We start from the raw sequence: 18635 nt of genomic DNA on the forward strand, positions 1-18635 counted from the left end.
CCTCCCAGGTTCAAGCGATTCTCCTGCCTCAGCCTCCCAAGTAGGTGGGACTACAGGTACATCACCACGCCTGGCTAATTTTTGTATGTTTAGTAGAGACAGGATTTCCCAATGTTGGCCAAGACTGGTCTCGAACTCCTGACATCAAGTGATGTGCCTGCCCTGGCTTCCCTAAGTGTTGAGATTACAGGCGTGACCCATTGTACTTGGCCACTGAAACTTTTTTCTAGGTGCTTTCACATATCCTGCATTTTTTTTTTTTTTTTTTTTTTTTTTTTTTTTTTTTTTTTTAGAGACAGGATCTAGCTCTGTCGTCCAGGCTACGGTGCAGAGGCATGATCTTGGTTCACTGCAATCTCCGTTTTCTGGGCTCAAGCAGTCCTCCCAACTTAGGCTCCCAAGTAGCTGGGACTACAGGTGCACGTCACCATGCCCAGCTAATTTTTTTTTTTTTTTTTTAGAGATGGGGTTTTGCTATGTCACCCAGGCTGGTCTTGAACTCCTGTACTCAAGCGATCTGCATGCCTTGGCTTCCCAAAGCGCTAGGAGAATAGGCGTAAATTACCACACGTGGCTGATCCTGCATTCTTTACCACAGCAAACAAGTGCATTAATATCTCTGAAAGTTATAAAGGCAATGGAATGGAACGGAACGGAACGGAACGGAACGGAACGGAACGGAATGGAATGGAATGCTGGGCAGGGTGGCCCATGCTTGTAATCTCAGCACTTTGGGAAGCTGAGGCAGGCTGATCACTTGAGGCCAGGAGTTTGAGACCAGCCTGGCCAACTAGGCAAAACCCCACTTCTACCAAAAAATACAACAATTAGATGGGTGTGGTGGTGTACACCTGTAGTCCCAGCTACTCAAGAGGCTGAGACAGGAGAATCACTTGAGCCCAGGAGGCAGAGGTTGCAGTGAGCTGAGAGCAAGCCACTGTACTCCAGCCTGGGTGACAGAGTGAGACCTTGTCTCAAATATGTGTGTGTGTGTGTGTGTGTGTGTGTGTGAAATAGAATGAAATTCATAGACAAGCAGGCACACTTTAGAATCTTCTATTCATCTTTTGTTCGTTTCTGGATACTGAAAAGCATAGTGATTCTAATTCCCAGTCACCTGCATGAAGACTTTGATTTCAGTCAAGCTCAGTGGGCGGCAAATGTTGACATTACACAAAACATGTACTATATCATTACGTAAGACATGAACTGTACTTTTTGAGTGATTCATGATATTTGTCAAGGGTAATTTTGACTGGATGAAACATTTTACTTTGTCTTTTGAACTTCTTATTAAAGTTTGACGATGATGTGGTTTTGGTTCTTTTGTTTTTTATTTTTATTTTTATTTTTTTTTGAGACAGGGTCTTGTTCTGTCACCCAGGCTGGAGTGCAGTGGCACAATGATAGCCCACTGCAACCTTAATCTCTCAGGCTCAAGTGATTCTCCCACCTCAGCCTCCCAAGTAGCTGGTACCATAGGTGTGCACTACCATGCCTGGCTCATTTTTTATTTTTAGTGGAGATGGGGTTTTCCCGGTGTTGCCGAGGCTGGTCTCAAACTCCTAAGCTCAAGCAGTCCTCCTACCTTGGTGTCCCAGAGTGCTGGGATTACAGGCTTGAGCCACTGCACCAGGCCTGTTTTTGTTTTTTAAAATGTCTTTAAGTTGGGTATTTTCAAGCCTGCCTTTAGCAATGGAACCTGTTTTGCAAATAAAATCTTACTTCAAATCTCAGCGTATAAAACAGATTTTTATTTATTTATTTTATTATTTTTTTTTTTTTTTGAGACGGAGTCTCGCTGTGTCACCCAGGCTGGAGTGCAGTGGCCCGATCTCGGCTCACTGCAAGCTCCGCCTCCCGGGTTTACGCCATTCTCCTGCCTCAGCCTCCGAGTAGCTGGGACTACAGGCGCCCGCCACCACGCCCGGCTAGTTTTTTGTATTTTTAGTAGAGACGGGGTTTCACCATGTTAGCCAGGATGGTCTTGATCTCCTGACTTCGTGATCCACCCGCCTCGGCCTCCCAAAGTACTGGGATTACAGGCTTGAGCCACCGCGCCCGGCCTAAAACAGATTTTTAAAAGATCTTTTTTTGGGCCGCATGTGGTGGCTCACGCCTGTGTCCCCAGCACTCTGGGAGGTCGAAGCGGGCAGATCACTTGAGCTCAGGAGTTCGAGACTAGCCTGGCCTACATGGCATAACCCTGTCTCTACCAGAAAATGGAAAAATTAGCCAGATGTGATGGCACACACCTGTAGTCCCATCTACTTGGGAGTCTGAGGTGGGAAAATCACTTGAACCCTGGAGGCGGAGGTTGCAGTGAGCTGAGATTGCACCATGGCACTCCAGCCTGGGTGACAGAGGGGGACTCTGTCTCAAACAGCAAAACAAAACAAAACAAAAAGAGCTTTTCTGAATCAGGGTATCGGCTTCTATTTAATGCCTCCCTCCCACATTTCTGAGTTGAGTTAACTCATCCAGAACACACTTTGGGAAGACACTGAAACACTGTAGAATGCGGGCATGTTGGCCTCTGCTATTTGATGTGAGTTTTATTAACTAGAGAAAAATTGCAACATATACTTTGGGTAGTCTCCAGTATTTATGGGCTCAAATCAGTGTTCATGGTGTATTCTTTTGTTCACTTATTCAACAAAAACAAAAACAATGTTGGAGGTCGAAGGATCAGTGAGTCTCTTCCATGAGAGTTCTTGGTTTCTCTTTATCCATCCATCTCTCATATTTATTGAGTACCTCCTATGTGTCATACCTTATTTTAGGTATTTGGAAAAGTGACAAAACCGACAAATAATATCAGCCTTTATGGAGCTTGTATTTTAGTGGGGGGGAGCAGACTAACATGATAGAAGGTGACAAGTGTCAGTAAAAAGGAAAGAAGAATCATGGAAATCAGGAATTGGTGGAGATGGGAGTTGGGTGGATTGCCACCTATCTTAAATGGACCTCGAACTCCTGACAGAAATGTGAGGGAGGTAAAGTTGAAAGTTAAGGAGCAGAGGGAACAGACTACTCACTCTCATGCATGGTCTCATTTGAACCTTACAGCAACGCTGTGAGAGCGTTGCTATCAGCCTTCAGCCAATGCTGAAGTTGTCCAGGATGAAGTGGTTAGGAAACAGTGCTGGAATTCCCAATGTGGGTGGCTTTAGGCAAGACACAGCTGGCTAATTGGACAAATGTATCTATGTGACTGTGTTAATGGAAGTCTTCTTGGTCTTCTGTTTCAGGCTTTTCTAGCCTTTTTTTTTTTTTTTTGAATAATTTCTATGGGTACCTTCTAACTTTTTGGCTGGCTGTCTTAGTCATTAGGGTTGAGACTGTACCTGTCTTGCTCACTTGGGTTTCCAGAGTGTCTCATTCATAGCTTACATGTGTTTATTGAACAAGAAGGATAAAATATGCCCACTGTCCCCTTGTAATTAAAAGAGAAGTTCAAACATCTAACCCAGTGTACACAATCCAGAGGGAAATGAGACCAGCGTCCTCACGGTGAGACCAGTCAAGCGTCCAGCTACGCTGCAGCTGGGGCTCCAGGTAGCTGCCTCACACATGGGCTTCTAATTTTCTCTGTGGATCACACTAAAGAGTCCATTGTTCATCAAGGCGAGAGTAAATTGATTTCAAATTACTCCTGTATTGGTTAAAAACTGAACTGCCATGAATGCTTTATGGGATCAGGGAGAAGATAGGCCCAGGGTTTTAGCTGCAGTAAAACCTGCTTAATTAACCAGACACTGTCTGTTACCATCTGACAGTTAGCAGGACCCCTCTTCGGCACAGGGCCTTGGTTTTGCAGCCCATGCTCGCAGGGCCAGGCATAGTTTACACCTATGAGGGTGGAGGGTTTGGGCTTCTCATCTGTTGTCTACTTCCCTGGGTCACTGCTTGGGCCAGCTCACGAGAACTGATTGTTACACTTTCAGGAATTTTGAGAGCCGATTATTAAACACAGTCTTTCGAAACATAGACTTATGTAAACTTACAATTAAATTACATTTAAGAAGTGACAAATACCTCAAGCTCATCACTTCCTAATGATTTCCCTACATTTTACTCCGATCTGTGCTCTGGCGGTTGTATCTGTGGTGTGTGTGGTAGTATTACTGTATAATGGTTTGCTACTGCACATTTTCCTTCACATTTAGTGATGTTACTTCACTTTGGCGCTTTGAAATTGGTCATCATGGGAATATTTACACTGTGGAAATCAGCAAACACTATAAATCAGCCACCCTCCTGGAACTGGATGGTAAGTGTTTACCAAACTACCACTGACTTGGGGCATCCTCTGCTTTGAGTTTCCTAGGGCTACTGAATGGTAAGTCAACATGCTGGAGGTGGGGCCTGGCGGGAGGAGTTTGGATAATAGGGGTGGAGCTCTTGTGGCTTGGCGCTGTCTATGCCATAGTGAGTTCCTGTGAGATCTGGTCATTTACAATTGTGTGGCATCCCCCACCTACCTACTTGCTTCTGCTTTGCCTTCTTCCTTGATTGAAAGCTCCTTGAGGCTTCACCGGAAGCCAAGTAGATACCTGCACTGTTCTTTCTGTATAGCCTGAAAACCTGAGCCAATTAAAATTCTTTTCTTTATAAATTACCCAATCTCAGGTATTTATAGCAATGCAATAATGGCCTAATATAGCTACCATTACAAAATGCTACAAACTAGTGAGTTAAAAAAAGGAAATTTATTGCCTCACAGTTCTGTAGTCCAGGTGGTCCAAAATCAAGGTGTTGGTAAGGTTGCTTTCATTTTGGAGGCTCTGAGGGAGAATCTGTCCCTTGCCACTTTGTAACTGCTGGTCCTTGCTGGCAATCCTTGGCATTCTTTGGCTTGCAGATGCAGCTCCAATCTCTGCCTCCATCTTCACATGGCACTTACCTGTGTCTGTGTGTTCACACGGTCATCCTCCATCAGTGTCTCTCTCCCCTTACTATAAGGACACCAGTCGTATTGGATTAAGGGCCCATTTTACTCTAATATGACTTCACCTTAACCAATTATATCCACAATGACCCTGTTTCCAAATCGTGTCACATTCTGAGGTACTGGGCATTAGAACTTTAACATGGCTGGGCACGGTTTTATTGACATATAATTGTCAATATATGCCTGTAATCCCAGCTCATGCCTGTAATCCCAGAACTTTGGCAGGCTGAGGTGGCAGATCGCTTGAGACCAGGAGTATGAGACCTGTCTGGCTAACATGGCAAAACCTTGTCTCTACTAAAAATACAAAAATTAGCTGGGCATAATGGTGGGCACCTGTATTCCCAGGTACTTGGGAGGCTGAGGCAGGAGAATCGCTTGGACCTGGGAGGTGGAGGTTGCAGTGAGCAGAGATTGTACTACTGCACTCCAGCCTGGGTGACAGAGTGAGACTCCATCTCAAAAAAAAAATAAAATAAAAAATAGAACTTTAACATATCTTGTTCTTTGATGGTGGTGGGAGGTTGTAATAATTTCAACTTTTAACTTCTGTCCGTGGTTTCAAGTTGCGCCCATGTGTCTAAGAACTTTAGTGGCTTACTGTGCATCAGGTATTACTTCTTTGTCACATCAGTTCTCCTTTAACCCTCTTAACCAGCCTGTAATGTAAGTACCATTATTTCCATTTACCAAATTAGGAATTTGGTAAACTGAGTAAGCTGGAATAACTGTCCAGGCTAACAAGTGGCATATTTGGTAGTCGAGTGCAGGCCTGTGACCCCTGTATTGTAACACTGCCATTCATCAGCTTACTTGCCATGAGTTTTTTTTTTCCCCTAGAACCCCATTAGCTGTGCCACGGCCACATGCAGCGTTCATTGTGGCAAAGTAGGAGAGGAGGATCTGTTTTTCAATAAAACTCCTTGTAGATTCAGCGTCCAGGCAGGGTGCCCTGATATATATTACCTAATTTGATCTTCATGACAACTTTATAAGTCACTCGGTCTGCTAGGTGAGAAAATGGAACTGGAGGGGAATAAAATGAACTTTGTTCACTGGCCTGGATCACAGAGCTGGTAAAGGGGATAACTGACGTGGTAGCCCAGGTCTCTCTGGACCCAAAGGCCTTTCTTGTTGGATCGTGCCACACTCCGTCCTTCAGCAAATCCAACATCTGGTAAGCTGGCATCTCCCATTCCTATCCTTCTCTTTGTTGGAGGATTTAGTCACACGTCTGTTTATTTTCTCATTCAGTTAGTAAGTACTGAGAGAACCCTAATGATCTGTGCTGAGGGCTGTGTTAGGGGTGGGTTGTGACTTGTAAATAAGCATTTATTTTAATTAATTTTTTTCTTTTTTTTCTTTTGAGATGGAGTCTTGCTCTTGTCACCCAGGCTGGAGTGCAATGGCATGATCTCGACTCACTGCAACCTCTGCCTCCCAGGTTCAAGTGATTCTCCTGCCTCAGCCTCCTGAGTAGCCGGAATTACAGGTGCCTGCCACCACACCCAGCTAATTTTTGTGTTTTTAGTAGAGACGGGGTTTTGCCATGTTGACTGGGCTGGTCTTCAACTCCTGACCTCAGGTGATCTGCCCACCTCGGCTTCCCAAAGTGCTGGGATTACAGGTGTGAGCCACCACACCGAGCCAATTTTTTTTGTTTGTTTTGAGAAAGAGTCTTGCTCTGTCACCCAGATTGGAATGCAGTGCAGTGATCATAGCTTACTGCTGCCTTGAACTCCTGGGCTCAAACGATCCTTCCACCTCAGCCTCCCAAGTAGCTGAGACTGCAGACACATGCCACCATGCTTGGCTAAGTTTTCTAGTTTTATATTTGTAGAGATGCTGTCTTGCTGCATTGCCCAGGCTGGTCTTGAACTCCTGACCTCAAGCAATCTTCCTGCCTTGCCTCTCAAAGTACTGGGACTACAAATGTGAGTCACCACATGCATTCTGACTTGTAAATAAATATGAACAGCTTGGCTGCCAGAACTAGAAGGCTTTGGCATCTCCCAATACTATGCTTCCTTAAAAGGGCATGAGGTCCCACCTCTGTCTTTTCCATTTTCCTGGTTGGTGACACCCCTCACTCCATCTGGTGTATCCATTTTCTATTGCTGTATAACAAATTACCATAAACTCAACAATCTAAAACAACACACGTTTATCATCTTGCAGTTTCCATGGGTCATGAGTCTGGGAATTAGCTGGGTCCTCTGCTCAGGCTGAAATTAGGGTGTCAGCCAAGGGCTGTGATCTCATCGGAGGCTCATTCTCTCCCAGGCTCGCTGGTTGTTGGCAGAACATAGCGCTTCGTGTTTGTAGGACTGAGGCCTCAGCTCCTGAAGGATGCCTGCCTTTGCCTGCCACGTGGCTATCTCCACAATGTGGACGTTTGCTTCTCCAAGGCCAGCATGTGGGGGTGGGTGTCAGGGTGTCTCCACTATTTGTAGTCTCTTTTAAAAGACTCACCTGATGAGGTCAGGCCCACGCAGAATAAATGCTCTGTTTATTAAATTAAAGTCAGCTGATTAGGGCCATTGATTTACGTCTGCAGTATCCCTAGCTCCTGCGGAGCTATATACAGAACTCCTTATTTCTAAGGAGAGAAGTTCTTCCAGCGTCCCAATATCTTAGTCCATGTATGTTGTTATAACAAAATATCTGCAACCAGGTAACTTACAAAGAAGAGAAATTACTTTTCTTACCCTTCTGGAGGCTGGGAAGCCCAGGATCAAGGCACTGGAAGCGTTTCTTGCCTGGCAAGGGTTACATCCTCCAGCGGGGAGGAACACTGTCCACACAGGGTGGAAGGAAGAAGGGCAGCTTCCCTGGGGGCGCTGTGGGTCCTCTTTGGTAAGGGCCTTAATTTTATTCACCAGGGAGGAGCCCTCAGGGCCTCATCACCTCTTAAGGGCCCTAAATATTATTACTATCACATTGGCAACCCCTGGATTTTGGAGGGCGGACACTCTAACCATACCACCAGATATCGTGCCTTACTCTTAATGATTAAGATTTGGATCACATTCAGCTGGACCAATAACTAAACAGGCTCAGATGATGTCCCCACCTATGTGATTGAAGTGAGTACGAAAGCCCCCATTTCAGCCTGATGGAATAGCATTCTCTTAGGAAAGAGGAATCTCTGCCAAGAGGTGAGAGAAGGAGCTTTGGGCAGGTAAGGATAATACATGTCCACTTTGGAACTTAGAGTGACCAGCACATCCTATACGGATCAACTTGGTTATCATTGTCGGGGTCCAGAATTGGTGTTCTGTGTACCTCCTTCCTTGACACTGTAGTGGGATGGACAGCCACCTGGGAAATACAAGCTGTGGGTACAGAGCAGTCCCTGTTAGGTTTTCATTTTGGTGTGACTCTTCTCTCTCTTTGACATGGGTATCCTTTAAATACTTAAAATACTGTCCCGAGAAAATGCCACATGAATTCGGAAATCGGATCAAACTGTGTTCTTTGGGATCCATTAAAACTGAAATGCTTGGGGCCGAAACACTGGATGCATCAAACATTACCATCAGTCTGAGACTGCGCTGAGCACATCACTACCGCTCTCATTTCATAGGAGTTTTCTTTCCCACAGAAAGGCAGTTCCACAAACTCTTTAAACCTTGCTCTTTTTTGGTTTTCACAGTGGTAGAGGGAAGGTCTGAGCAAAGATAACAGAATGGCTACAAATTTGATTATTAACCTGACTCTTCCCTCCTGCTTCTCTTTAGAAGTGACATTCTCTGTGGAGAGGCTGGGAGGGAGAAGTTCTAGCATTCGGGTTTTATCAGTTTGAGGGCCCAGTTTCTTCAGTGGGTCTCTGTGATGGCTGAAACGGGTTGCAAACAAATAAATGGCATGTGGGCTCAGGAAGCTAAAGTGAAAGAGTGAGGTGCAGAGCCACAGCGAGGGACTGGACTGTGGAGAACTGGACGCGACTTGCCTCTTTTCCAGGCCTGGCGGAATTGGGCTTGGGGTGAGGATTTCCCTCTTGGAATTTGAGCCAGCGTTGTTAGATCATTCTAATATTTCCAGAGAAACTAGGCATCTTAAACTTTACCTAATTACTTCCAATTTTTATATTTTGTTAATTCAGCTTTTATTACTGCATGACAGTTGAAATAACTGTCTTTTGGCTAGACTTGTCCTGTGGGTGGCCAGTTTTGATCTCTGGTTTGCATCTTGCCAGGGCAGAGGGCTTATTGGGGATGCTGTTCCATACCTTGTCAGCCTCCATTTCTATCTTCTTCCTCAGAGCCTCAGTTTTGTATAGGTAGGTGTCTCTCCTCCTCCATAAAGCCGAGCAGCTAGGGAGAAGCCGAGCAGCTAGGGAGAAGCCAGACCCTAGCTCCAGGTTGGCTACATTTGGTTCACAGCCATCATTAATGATTGGTTCCGGACCAATTATGTGATCTCACCACGTGTCCAATGGAATGGGAGGATGTGTGTTCACCACGTGTCCAATGGAATGGGAGGATGTGTGTGCTGGGCCCTTCCGTGGAGAGCTGCATCTTTCCTTGAAGCCTGGGAAGCTGTGTTCTGTCTGCTGTGAGTGCTGCCAGGATGTGCCACCCACAGCTACATGTGACAGCCATCCTGCTGCCAGCCTGAGGGTACAAGGTTGAGGAGAGCCGACGTGGAAGGGAAGGGAAGCACCTGGATTCTTTTCTGACTTTTTTGAGCTGCTGAATCAGCTGACTCTGGAAGCCTGCCTTTCCTCTGGACTCACATTTATGTGAAACAATAAATGCTTTATTGTTTAAGGCAGCATGAGTCGGCCTGGAAGCAGACTAGGAAAAAGACCTCAGTCCATTTCTAGACTTCATGAACTATTGGTGATAAAGGATGCTTTCCCTGATGCCAGGCTGAGCTGTCACTAATTCAGGGACAGATGATGGAAGGATTTCATCATCTTTATGCTGACCCCTTGCTATTGGCCATTTAGGGGTTTATCCAAGATAATACTCCGTCTGAGGTCTGGGCTCAGTGGGGAAGAGCATGATCACTTACATCTGCCATGGGGTCTCAGCATGACCAGTGGCAGGAGTACCAGTGTTTGCCATCAATGGTTTGGGGTTGGGTCAGCCTGAACATGATATGGAAGGCTTTCCTCTCTGGAGAGGATTAGGTATGGATTGATAATAAACTATGACCTTTTCCATTTATGAAAATTATTCTTCAGGACGATATACCTTCATCAAGGTATAGGAAGTTGTTGAACTTCCCTTGGTCTCTGTCTCTTTATGTGTAAAGTGGGGCTAACCATCCCTCTGTACCTTGCTGTGTGGGTCAAATGAAGTTATGTATGTTAAGTGTTGAACACAGTGCCTTTCTCATCATTTTAATTTTTATCTTTTCCCATTCCATTTCTAACCACCATCTTGGCTACCAAGTCAGAAACTTTGAAAGCTTTTTGGGGAACTTTTTATATATGTTGTGCTGTTTGCTGATTTTTCTGGTGGAGTTTTCTGAGAAGGGAGCTTTGCCTTTCAGGGAAAAGCTGAGTTGTATGTGGTATCATCCACAGTTTCAGGTTCTTAGAGGGATACAAACAGAAAAGGTTTGTCCACCAATAACTGGAAGCACGCTACATCTCTTAGCATTCCAGATGTTTCTTTGTTTTTTAAAAATAAAAGATAAGACTGAGTGTGGTGGTTCATGCCTGTAATCCTTGCACTTTGTGAGGCTGAGTTGGGTGGATTGCTTGAGCCCAGGAGTTTGAGACTAGCCTGGACAATGTGGCAAAGCCCCCCGCCCCACCCCTACACAAAATACCAAAAAAATTAACTGGGCATGGTGGCGTGCACCTCTCTTCCTAGCTACTCAGGAGGCCGAGGTGGGAGGATTGCTTGAGTCTAGGAAGCCTAGGTTGCCGTGACTGCACTCTAGCCTGGGCAACAGAGTGAGACCCTATTTCAGAATAAATAAAATAAGAAATAGCCTTGCATTTTGTTTTCTTATTTCTATCAATTTACACAGATTATTCTTTCCAACTTTTTTCCAACAAGTTAACAATTAAAGACAGCCCTTCTATTAATAATGCAGATAAGTTTTGATTATACACAGTTTATTTTCACACTTTAAAATATTTTTATTTGTATCTAGTATGGAGAAGCAGCAAGGCATGTGATGTAAGGAGTGTGAACTCCGATACCACACTGCCTGGGTTTGAATTCCAGCATGGCTACCTAGTGCATATGAGACTTTTGTAAATCACTTAATCTTGTTGTGCCTCAGTTTCCTAATCTGTACAATGACAGCAATTACAGTACAATTTTGTAGGGATTTGAGGATTAACAATTTAATACATTTGATGTGGTTGGAATAGTACCTGGCACACTCTTAAGTGCTGTGTGTTCACTTCTATGCATAGTCAAAAATAACAGTAATAAAATCTGCAGTACTACTACTGGCTCTATCATCAGTCTTTGTTAAGAGATTTTGGAAGACCCGAATCATTCGGTAGATGTATTGTTACTGTCTCTTAGATTAAAAGTGATTTACTGCTGAATATAAAAAAATTGCCCAGGGAGGTAAGCTTGGGAAAAGGAGCCTCCATGGGTCAAGGATGCCGGTCTATAGCCAGCAGTCTTCCCTAGCAGATGGATAAAGAGATTATATCGTATGTTTGCCTACATGGATTTGGCTGTACTCAGGGTGATAGTAAGAACAGGAACTGAATGTTACTTAACAGCTCAACACTAACGCATATGCAGCATTTAATAAGACAAATATTTCTCTGTTAAATGACCATTCCTTTCACAGGTAGGTGGTTATTTTCGTGTCACTCACTTGAATATTACTTATTCTTTCATTGTATTCTTCTTTCTTTCTTTTATTTTTTTTTTTTGAGATGGAGTTTCCTGTTGCCCAGGCTGGAGTGCAATGGCACAATCTCGGTTCACTGCAGTCTCCGCCTTCTGGGTTCCAGTGATTCTCCTACCTCAGCCTCCCAAGTAGCTGGCACTACAGGCTTGTGCCACCATACCCAGCTCATTTTAAAACTATTTTTAGTAGAGATGGGGCTTCACCATGTTGGCCAGGCTGGTCCTGAACTCTTGAACTCAAGTGATCCTCCTGCCTTGGCCTTCCAAAGTGCTGCGATTACAGGCATGAGCCCCCGAGCCCTGTGTATTCTCTTTTTTTCTAAATGGCAAAAGCAAGTTTTCGAACAGGGATCCTAATCATCCTGTAATAGTTGAAAGTATGAGACTTACAGCCGGTAAAACCTGGGCTTGAGCTCTGAAGGTGTATACCACTGTGACTTTATCAGGACGTTATTCAGCAACTTTTGGGCTCAGTCTCCTTACCTGGAATAAGGTGGATAAGTATCCCTTAGAACTTTGCTGTGCGGATCAAATGGAAAGATGTATAGAAAGTGACAAGCACAGTGCCTGTCTCATCATTTTAATTTTCATTTTTTTCCCGCTCAATGTTAACTACCATCTTGACCAGTAAGTAAAAAAACTTGAATGCTTTTTTGGGGACTTTATGTATGTTGTGCCATTTACTGATTTTTCTAGTAGACTTTTTTGAGAAAGGAGCCTGTTTAGAAGGAAAAGAGCGATTTTTCTTGCACTAGTAAGTACGTTTTTCTAGTGGGCCTTCAGTTTATCTGGAGCTGTTTTCCCAAAATTTGTGGGTCAATTAAGACAGGCGTTAGTGAACATTTTCTGTAAAGAGCCCGGTAGACATTTTCAGTTTTGCACGCCATATACCTCGGTTGGACATGCTCACTGCATTGTGGTGCAGAAGTAGCCACAGACAGTACATCAGCGAATGGGCGTGGTAGTGTTCCAATAAAACTTTATTTATAGACTCTGACGTTGAATTTCATATCCTTTTCATGTGTCAGGAAATATTATTCTTTTGACTTTTAAAAATACAAAAATCATTCTTTACATGAGGACTATTCAAAAGGAAGCAGCAGGTCAGAGTTTGTTAACCCCTGCTGTAAGGGTTTTTTGTTTTTTGTTGTTTTTTTGAGACGGGAGTCCTGCTCCATCACCCAGGCTGGAGTGCAGTGGCACTATCTCGACTCACTGCAACCTCCACCTCCCAGGTTCAAGGAATTCTCCTGTCTCAGCCTCCCGAGTGGCTGGGACAACAGGCGCCTGCCACCATGCCTGGCTAATTTTTGCATTTTTGGTAGAGACGGGGTTTCACCTTGTTGGTCAGGCTGATCTTGAACTCCTGACCTCAGGCGATCTACCCGCCTTGGCCTAATCCCAAAGTGCTGGGATTATAGGTGTGAGCCACCATGCCTGGCTGCTGTAAGGGTTTTGATAAGCTCTGTTACAGTCTGTGCAGTTGAGAAGGCTCTCATTTAAAGAGCTTGTCTGGTGAGCATCTTGGAATGTGAAGCATCTTTCTGTAACCTTTGTCATGATTCTGCAATTCCATCCAGTTGAGAAACTGTTCTCTTGGATGGCCTTTGTCTAAAGTGAGATGCACACGTGCCTCCAGTTCCGTTGCAGGTGGTTCTGAGCAGTACTGCATGTGGCCTATTTCCAGTTAGAAATGTCAACACTGTGAGCCCAGGTAGCTGCTGGGCACGAATTGCTTGTTTGACTCCCTGAAAAGCTGTTAACTTCTCCACTGCTTTTGAAAGGATCTTCAGCTTTATGCATTCTCCAGCCTGTTTTGTTCCTCTGGTCTTTTTTTTTCCCTGTCTTCTCTACATTAAAGGTGCATTAGTGTATTCTCAGTGCAACACTTTAGAGTTCTTGGAATGGGCAGAGAGCAGTTATATCCCATAATAGCAGGATAATCAATGGAAAGAGATAGATTGCCAGGTTGTAAATCATGTGAGAGAATTTGATGATATCAGCTTCGGGGGAATGGGATCCTATTACTCGTTCTGAATTCTCTGGTTCCTGGAATTAATTTGTGTGAGAGTGTATGTGTGTGTGTGTGTGTGTGCACGCGCGCGCTTGTAATCATTTGGTAGAACAGCCTTTGCTGTGAACCAGAGGATGACAAAGGACAGGTCAGCTTTGTCTCAGTCTCTCCCTCCATTCCTTACTCTCTCTGCTCACCTTTGACGGGAAATGCTTTCCATAAAGCCACCAATAGCGCAGCAGAGTGGCTTACACTTAGACTGTCAGAGTCAAAAGAACATTTATTTCTCCATATTCGAGGGAAATCACACCCTTTAGACTAGGACACTCAAAAGCCTAGCAGAATCCTAGCAAATGCATTTGCTGGCAATAGAAAGCAAAGGGCTTTTTCTATTTTTAAGAGGAATAAACTGTACCTTTTACTTTCTGACTTAATGCGGAGAGATGAAAATATGCTAAAATCATGTTTTTTTTAAAGGCATAGACCAGAGACATTTTGGAAGCTTTTCATCTAGTAAAGCCAGCGTTCCTTTAAGCAAAGCATCAGGATTGCTTCAATATTTAGGTATTAATATTCCCTTGTGGCTCAATCAGCTCTTTGAAGATGAATTTCTCAGCACTGCTGTCACAATTAAAGAAAGACATGCTGGGGTGAAAGGGAATTTGTGTGTTTCTTAGATTGGAAGGATGTGTTGAGTCAAATGAACATTCTCTCAAGGTTAAATTATCTATTTAAAACCCACCCAGTTACAGTGCCAGGTACAATCTTTGATGAGATTCAGGGAAAACAAATTAATCTGTGTGGGAGAGATTCTCTTTGTATGAAGGCGAGCTATGAAATCAGGATGAACTGGGCATTGTTTATTATGGGGGGAAATGGTTACATAAATTGAAGATGGTGTAGTCTCAAAAACCATGATCCATTGTTAGGTCATTGAGGGCCTCCTAACAGAAGAGGGTAGAGGTGGTTTATTGCTCTTGTGCTTTTGTATTTTGTTGAAAGAACTGTGAGGTGACCACAACACAAAACCATGAGCAATATACTGTGACCTCTGTGTGTGGGGAGACTAATCCAAGGAATTTAGAGGGTGCATATAGTTTTACTTAAGTCATCTCAGGGCATGGCTTTATGGAATGATCCCCACATCCTGTTGGCTTTACCTCCCAAATCTTGAATCTCCCTGATCGGTGCTCTCTAACTTCACTGCTGTTGACTTGGTGAGCTACCATCCTGCCTGGGTTAAAATATGGTGATAGCCCTCTAACTGATCTTCCTCCTTTTAGAAACATCTTCCTAATACACATGAAAAAATCCAAACTCTCACCTATGGGTCTGCCTCCACCTCTCACCTCTTCCCCTGTTGTTCCTCACTCACTAGCTCCAGCCTTCATGGCTGGGATGGTTCAACAGGCCTGGCTCCATCGTGCCTCCCCATCCTTCTGTTAGTTGCTTGGGATTGCCACAATGGCAGAGTAATTAAGTGTAGACTCTGGAGTCAAACTGGTAGATTCCAATCCTGGCTGTGCTACAACCCAACCCCATGACCTTGGGTGATTCACTAAAACATTACTGTGTGCCAGTTTCCTCATCTTTAAGTTGGGTGTAATAATAATTTGACTTCAATAATACCCCCCCTTTATTTATTTATTTATTTATTTATTTATTTATTTATTTATTTATTTTTAAGAGAGGATCTTGCTCAGGCTCTGGAGGTGCAGTGGCATGATCTCGGCTCACTGCAGCCTCTGCCTCTGGGGCTCAAGTGATCCTCCTACCTCAGCTTCCCAAGTAGCTGGGACCACAGGTATGCACCACCATGCCCAGCTAATTTTTTTGGTATATTTTGTGAGATGAGGTTTTACCATGTTGGTCAGGCTGGTCTTGAACTCCTGGATTCAAGCAGTCCACCCACTTTGGCCTCCCAAAGTGCTGAGATTGGAGGTGTGAGCCACTGTGACCAGCCTACTTTAATAATACTTTATAATTCTAATTAGGTTTGTGTTGAGGAATACGTGAATTAAAATACGGAAGGAATTGTAGACCATTGCTTTGAGCTCAGTAGCACTCTATAGAGGGTGGCACTGTTTGGTTATAAAATTAGCATCATCATTATTATCTCTGCCCTTTGGATTTGTATGTGGCAGTTCTTTGTACATCTCAGCTCCAGTGTCTTCTTTCAGAGCGACTTTCCCACCTAGCTTCCGAAGGAACTACCGCTTCCAAACACAACATGCGCTTCACCAATTAGAGTTTTAAAAAGATGGAAAAAATTGTAACAACAACATAAAAGAACTTTTCCCCACTGAACTACTTGGATTCATTGCCAGCCTGGCATCCTGTCCCCTCTGGACACTTGAATGTGTACAAACAAGAACAGTCCTGTATCACAATACAGACATCAATATTGGGAAATTAACTTGATACCACACTACTGTCTAATCCTCAGACCCCATTCAAATATGCCCTGATTGTCCCAAAGACAGCAGGAACCATTTAGAATCATGTGTCAGTTCTTAGTCTCTTTCAGGTCTGGAACAGTTTCTCGGAATTTCCTTGACCTCTATGACCTCAATACTTTTGAAGATAACACACCAGTTATTTAGTTAGACTGTCACTCGGTTTGTCTGAGGTTTCCTCGTGATTACGTTCAGGTTATGCGCTGGGACAGAAACACCAGTGGAGCGGTGCTCTGTTCCTTTCAGTCCTATCAGGTGATTTGATTTGTCCCATTGCTGGTGGTGTTAACCTTGATCACCTGATAAAGGCAGCATCTGCCAGGCTTTCCCACTTAAACTTATTATTCTTTTTCCCTTTGTAGTAAGTGTGTTTTGAGCATGCTTTCCATAAACTTTCAACTTACTCTCTATTTGACTTAATCCATAAATCCTCATCAGTTTGGATGATGGGTTTTTATTTCATTTGGGTTATAGTCTGTTACCATCATAATTTTGATGCTCAGATCTCTCCACATTTAGATAGTGGGAGTTCTTGCCAGCTGGTTCCTGTGTCCTTTTGACATGTCCCCATCATTATTTGAGTAATTCCTTACTGTCTAGAACAAGAAGTTCCAGGTTCGTCTTGTACTCTGCTGGTCCCGGCTCTGGATTTGGCCAAGAAGCTGAGGAGCCAAAGAGCTCTGATTTCTTTTAAAGGAGAGTGGTATTTATTCGTTTGTTTGAGATGGAGTCTTGCTCTGTTCCCCGGCTGGAGTGCAGTGGCACAATCTCGGCTCACTGCAGCCTCCGCCTTCTGGGTTCAAGCAGTTCTTCCGCCTCAGCCTCCCAAGTAGCTGGAATTACAGTCCTGTGTCACCATGCCTGGCTAATTTTTGTATTTTTAGTAGAGACGAGGGTTTCACTATGTTGGCTACGTTGGTCTTGAATTCCCGACCTCAGGTCATCTGCCTGCCTTGGCCTCCCAAAGTGTTGGGATTACAGGCGTGAGCCACCGTGCCCAGCTGAGAATGGTATTTAGAAACCAACATCTGAGCATATCTTGGGATATTGCAGCCCCTAGACCCTTTTAGTGGACAAATCTATGGGTTAAATATGTATATGCATGACCATACACACACATTTACATCTGTATTTCTGTGTTTTCATGTGTTAAATTCACAAGTTTGACAGCACATGCTTCATTTTTATTTTCTCTTTCATAGATTTTTGACTCCTGTGACGGGATGAAACTGGGCTCCGACTGTGTTGAGTATGTTTATTTACTCAGCCCATCCCGCTGCCTGTTGGAATACTCTTCCGTGTAGACGCTTTTCTCAACTCTCTCAAACACCAGCCTCCACGCCAAGCGCTTCTCCCTGCCATATAGACACTCTCCTCGTCCCACTTGGTTACCCCTTCTGGACAGATGGTACTCTTCTGCAGAATAAGGCATGTCTTCCTCCTCGTGGAGGGCAGCCCCAAGGCAAAGTACTTGGCTTGGCAAGCAGGGTGTGTTGGCTAGATTTCATTCTCTCAATTGACCGGACACCTTTGTGTTAGTATGCAACTTTATGTGGCAACCCTGAGGACTCTGCCCCACCCCAGCTCTGCACCCACCTTGGGATTGAGGCACTACTACTGCAGTGCAGGGGTGCTGCTCTGTTAAATCTAGGAATAGAAAGGGTGTGGTTGGTAGTTGACCTTCCACCGTCGATGCCGGAAGATAACATAAAACTCAGTAAGAGGGGAATAAAGTGGGTAGAGAAGATAGCGAAAGAAGACTGCCGGAGTTTTCGTAAAGGGATTGTGTGCCTGATCCTGGTTTGTGTCTGAGGCTAGCTGCAGCCCTGCCCTTGGTATTTGAGGGACACTGTTATAAGATATTTCACTCTTGAAGTTAAGCTACCAACTGAAACAAGTCACATGGTCAAGCTCCAAGTCAAGGGACAAGAGAATTATACTATGTGGGAGGAACTGCAAAGTTGCCTGTAGAAAGACCCGGATACAGACAGGGCCAATTACCCAGTCTACTATAGAGAGGTCAACTTGTTTGTCAAAGGCTAACTCGTTAATAAGTGGTAGAATCTAAAGGAGGTCTGTCCAGCCAGGGTGTGTCGGCATTTAATGGCTCTTCTATTGCTTCTGGTTAAAATAGTCAGGGACTTGTTCGGGATGTGGGTTGCTCAGGGTATACAGGCCGTTTACAAGGGTGTTCCTTTCTTTCTGCTTTCTCTTGCCTCCTTGTACGTAGGAAGTATACTTTCAAGAAAATAGTGTTAATCAGATACAGAACTTCCAAGAACCAGATGGCCTTCATTTCTTTCTTCCTGATTAGCTTTATAGAACTAATTGTCCAACTGAGAAAGGCTTAATTTACCGGCTTACCGGAGAGGCAA

The 18635-nt window shown here is 44.2% G+C and overlaps 1 protein-coding gene across 5 annotated transcripts in view; it reads left to right on the top strand.

Annotated features, from left to right (window-relative positions):
• LOC105483138 (protein tyrosine phosphatase receptor type G) overlaps positions 1-18635 on the top strand; it is a 745674-nt gene that overhangs the window by 37017 nt on the left and 690022 nt on the right. Inside the window, exon 1 of one of the 5 annotated variants that reach the window (XM_011743825.3) lies at positions 3271-17748. The exons of the other annotated variants lie outside the window; for them this stretch is intronic. Coding sequence (XP_011742127.2) covers positions 17691-17748 — 58 coding nt within the window. The 5' untranslated portion in view covers positions 3271-17690. Of the gene's footprint in view, positions 1-3270; positions 17749-18635 lie in introns of those variants that run through there. 5 annotated transcript variants of the gene reach the window in all.

The sequence above is a fragment of the Macaca nemestrina genome, chromosome 2, assembly GCF_043159975.1.
Source record: "Macaca nemestrina isolate mMacNem1 chromosome 2, mMacNem.hap1, whole genome shotgun sequence".
NCBI lineage: Eukaryota > Metazoa > Chordata > Mammalia > Primates > Cercopithecidae > Macaca > Macaca nemestrina.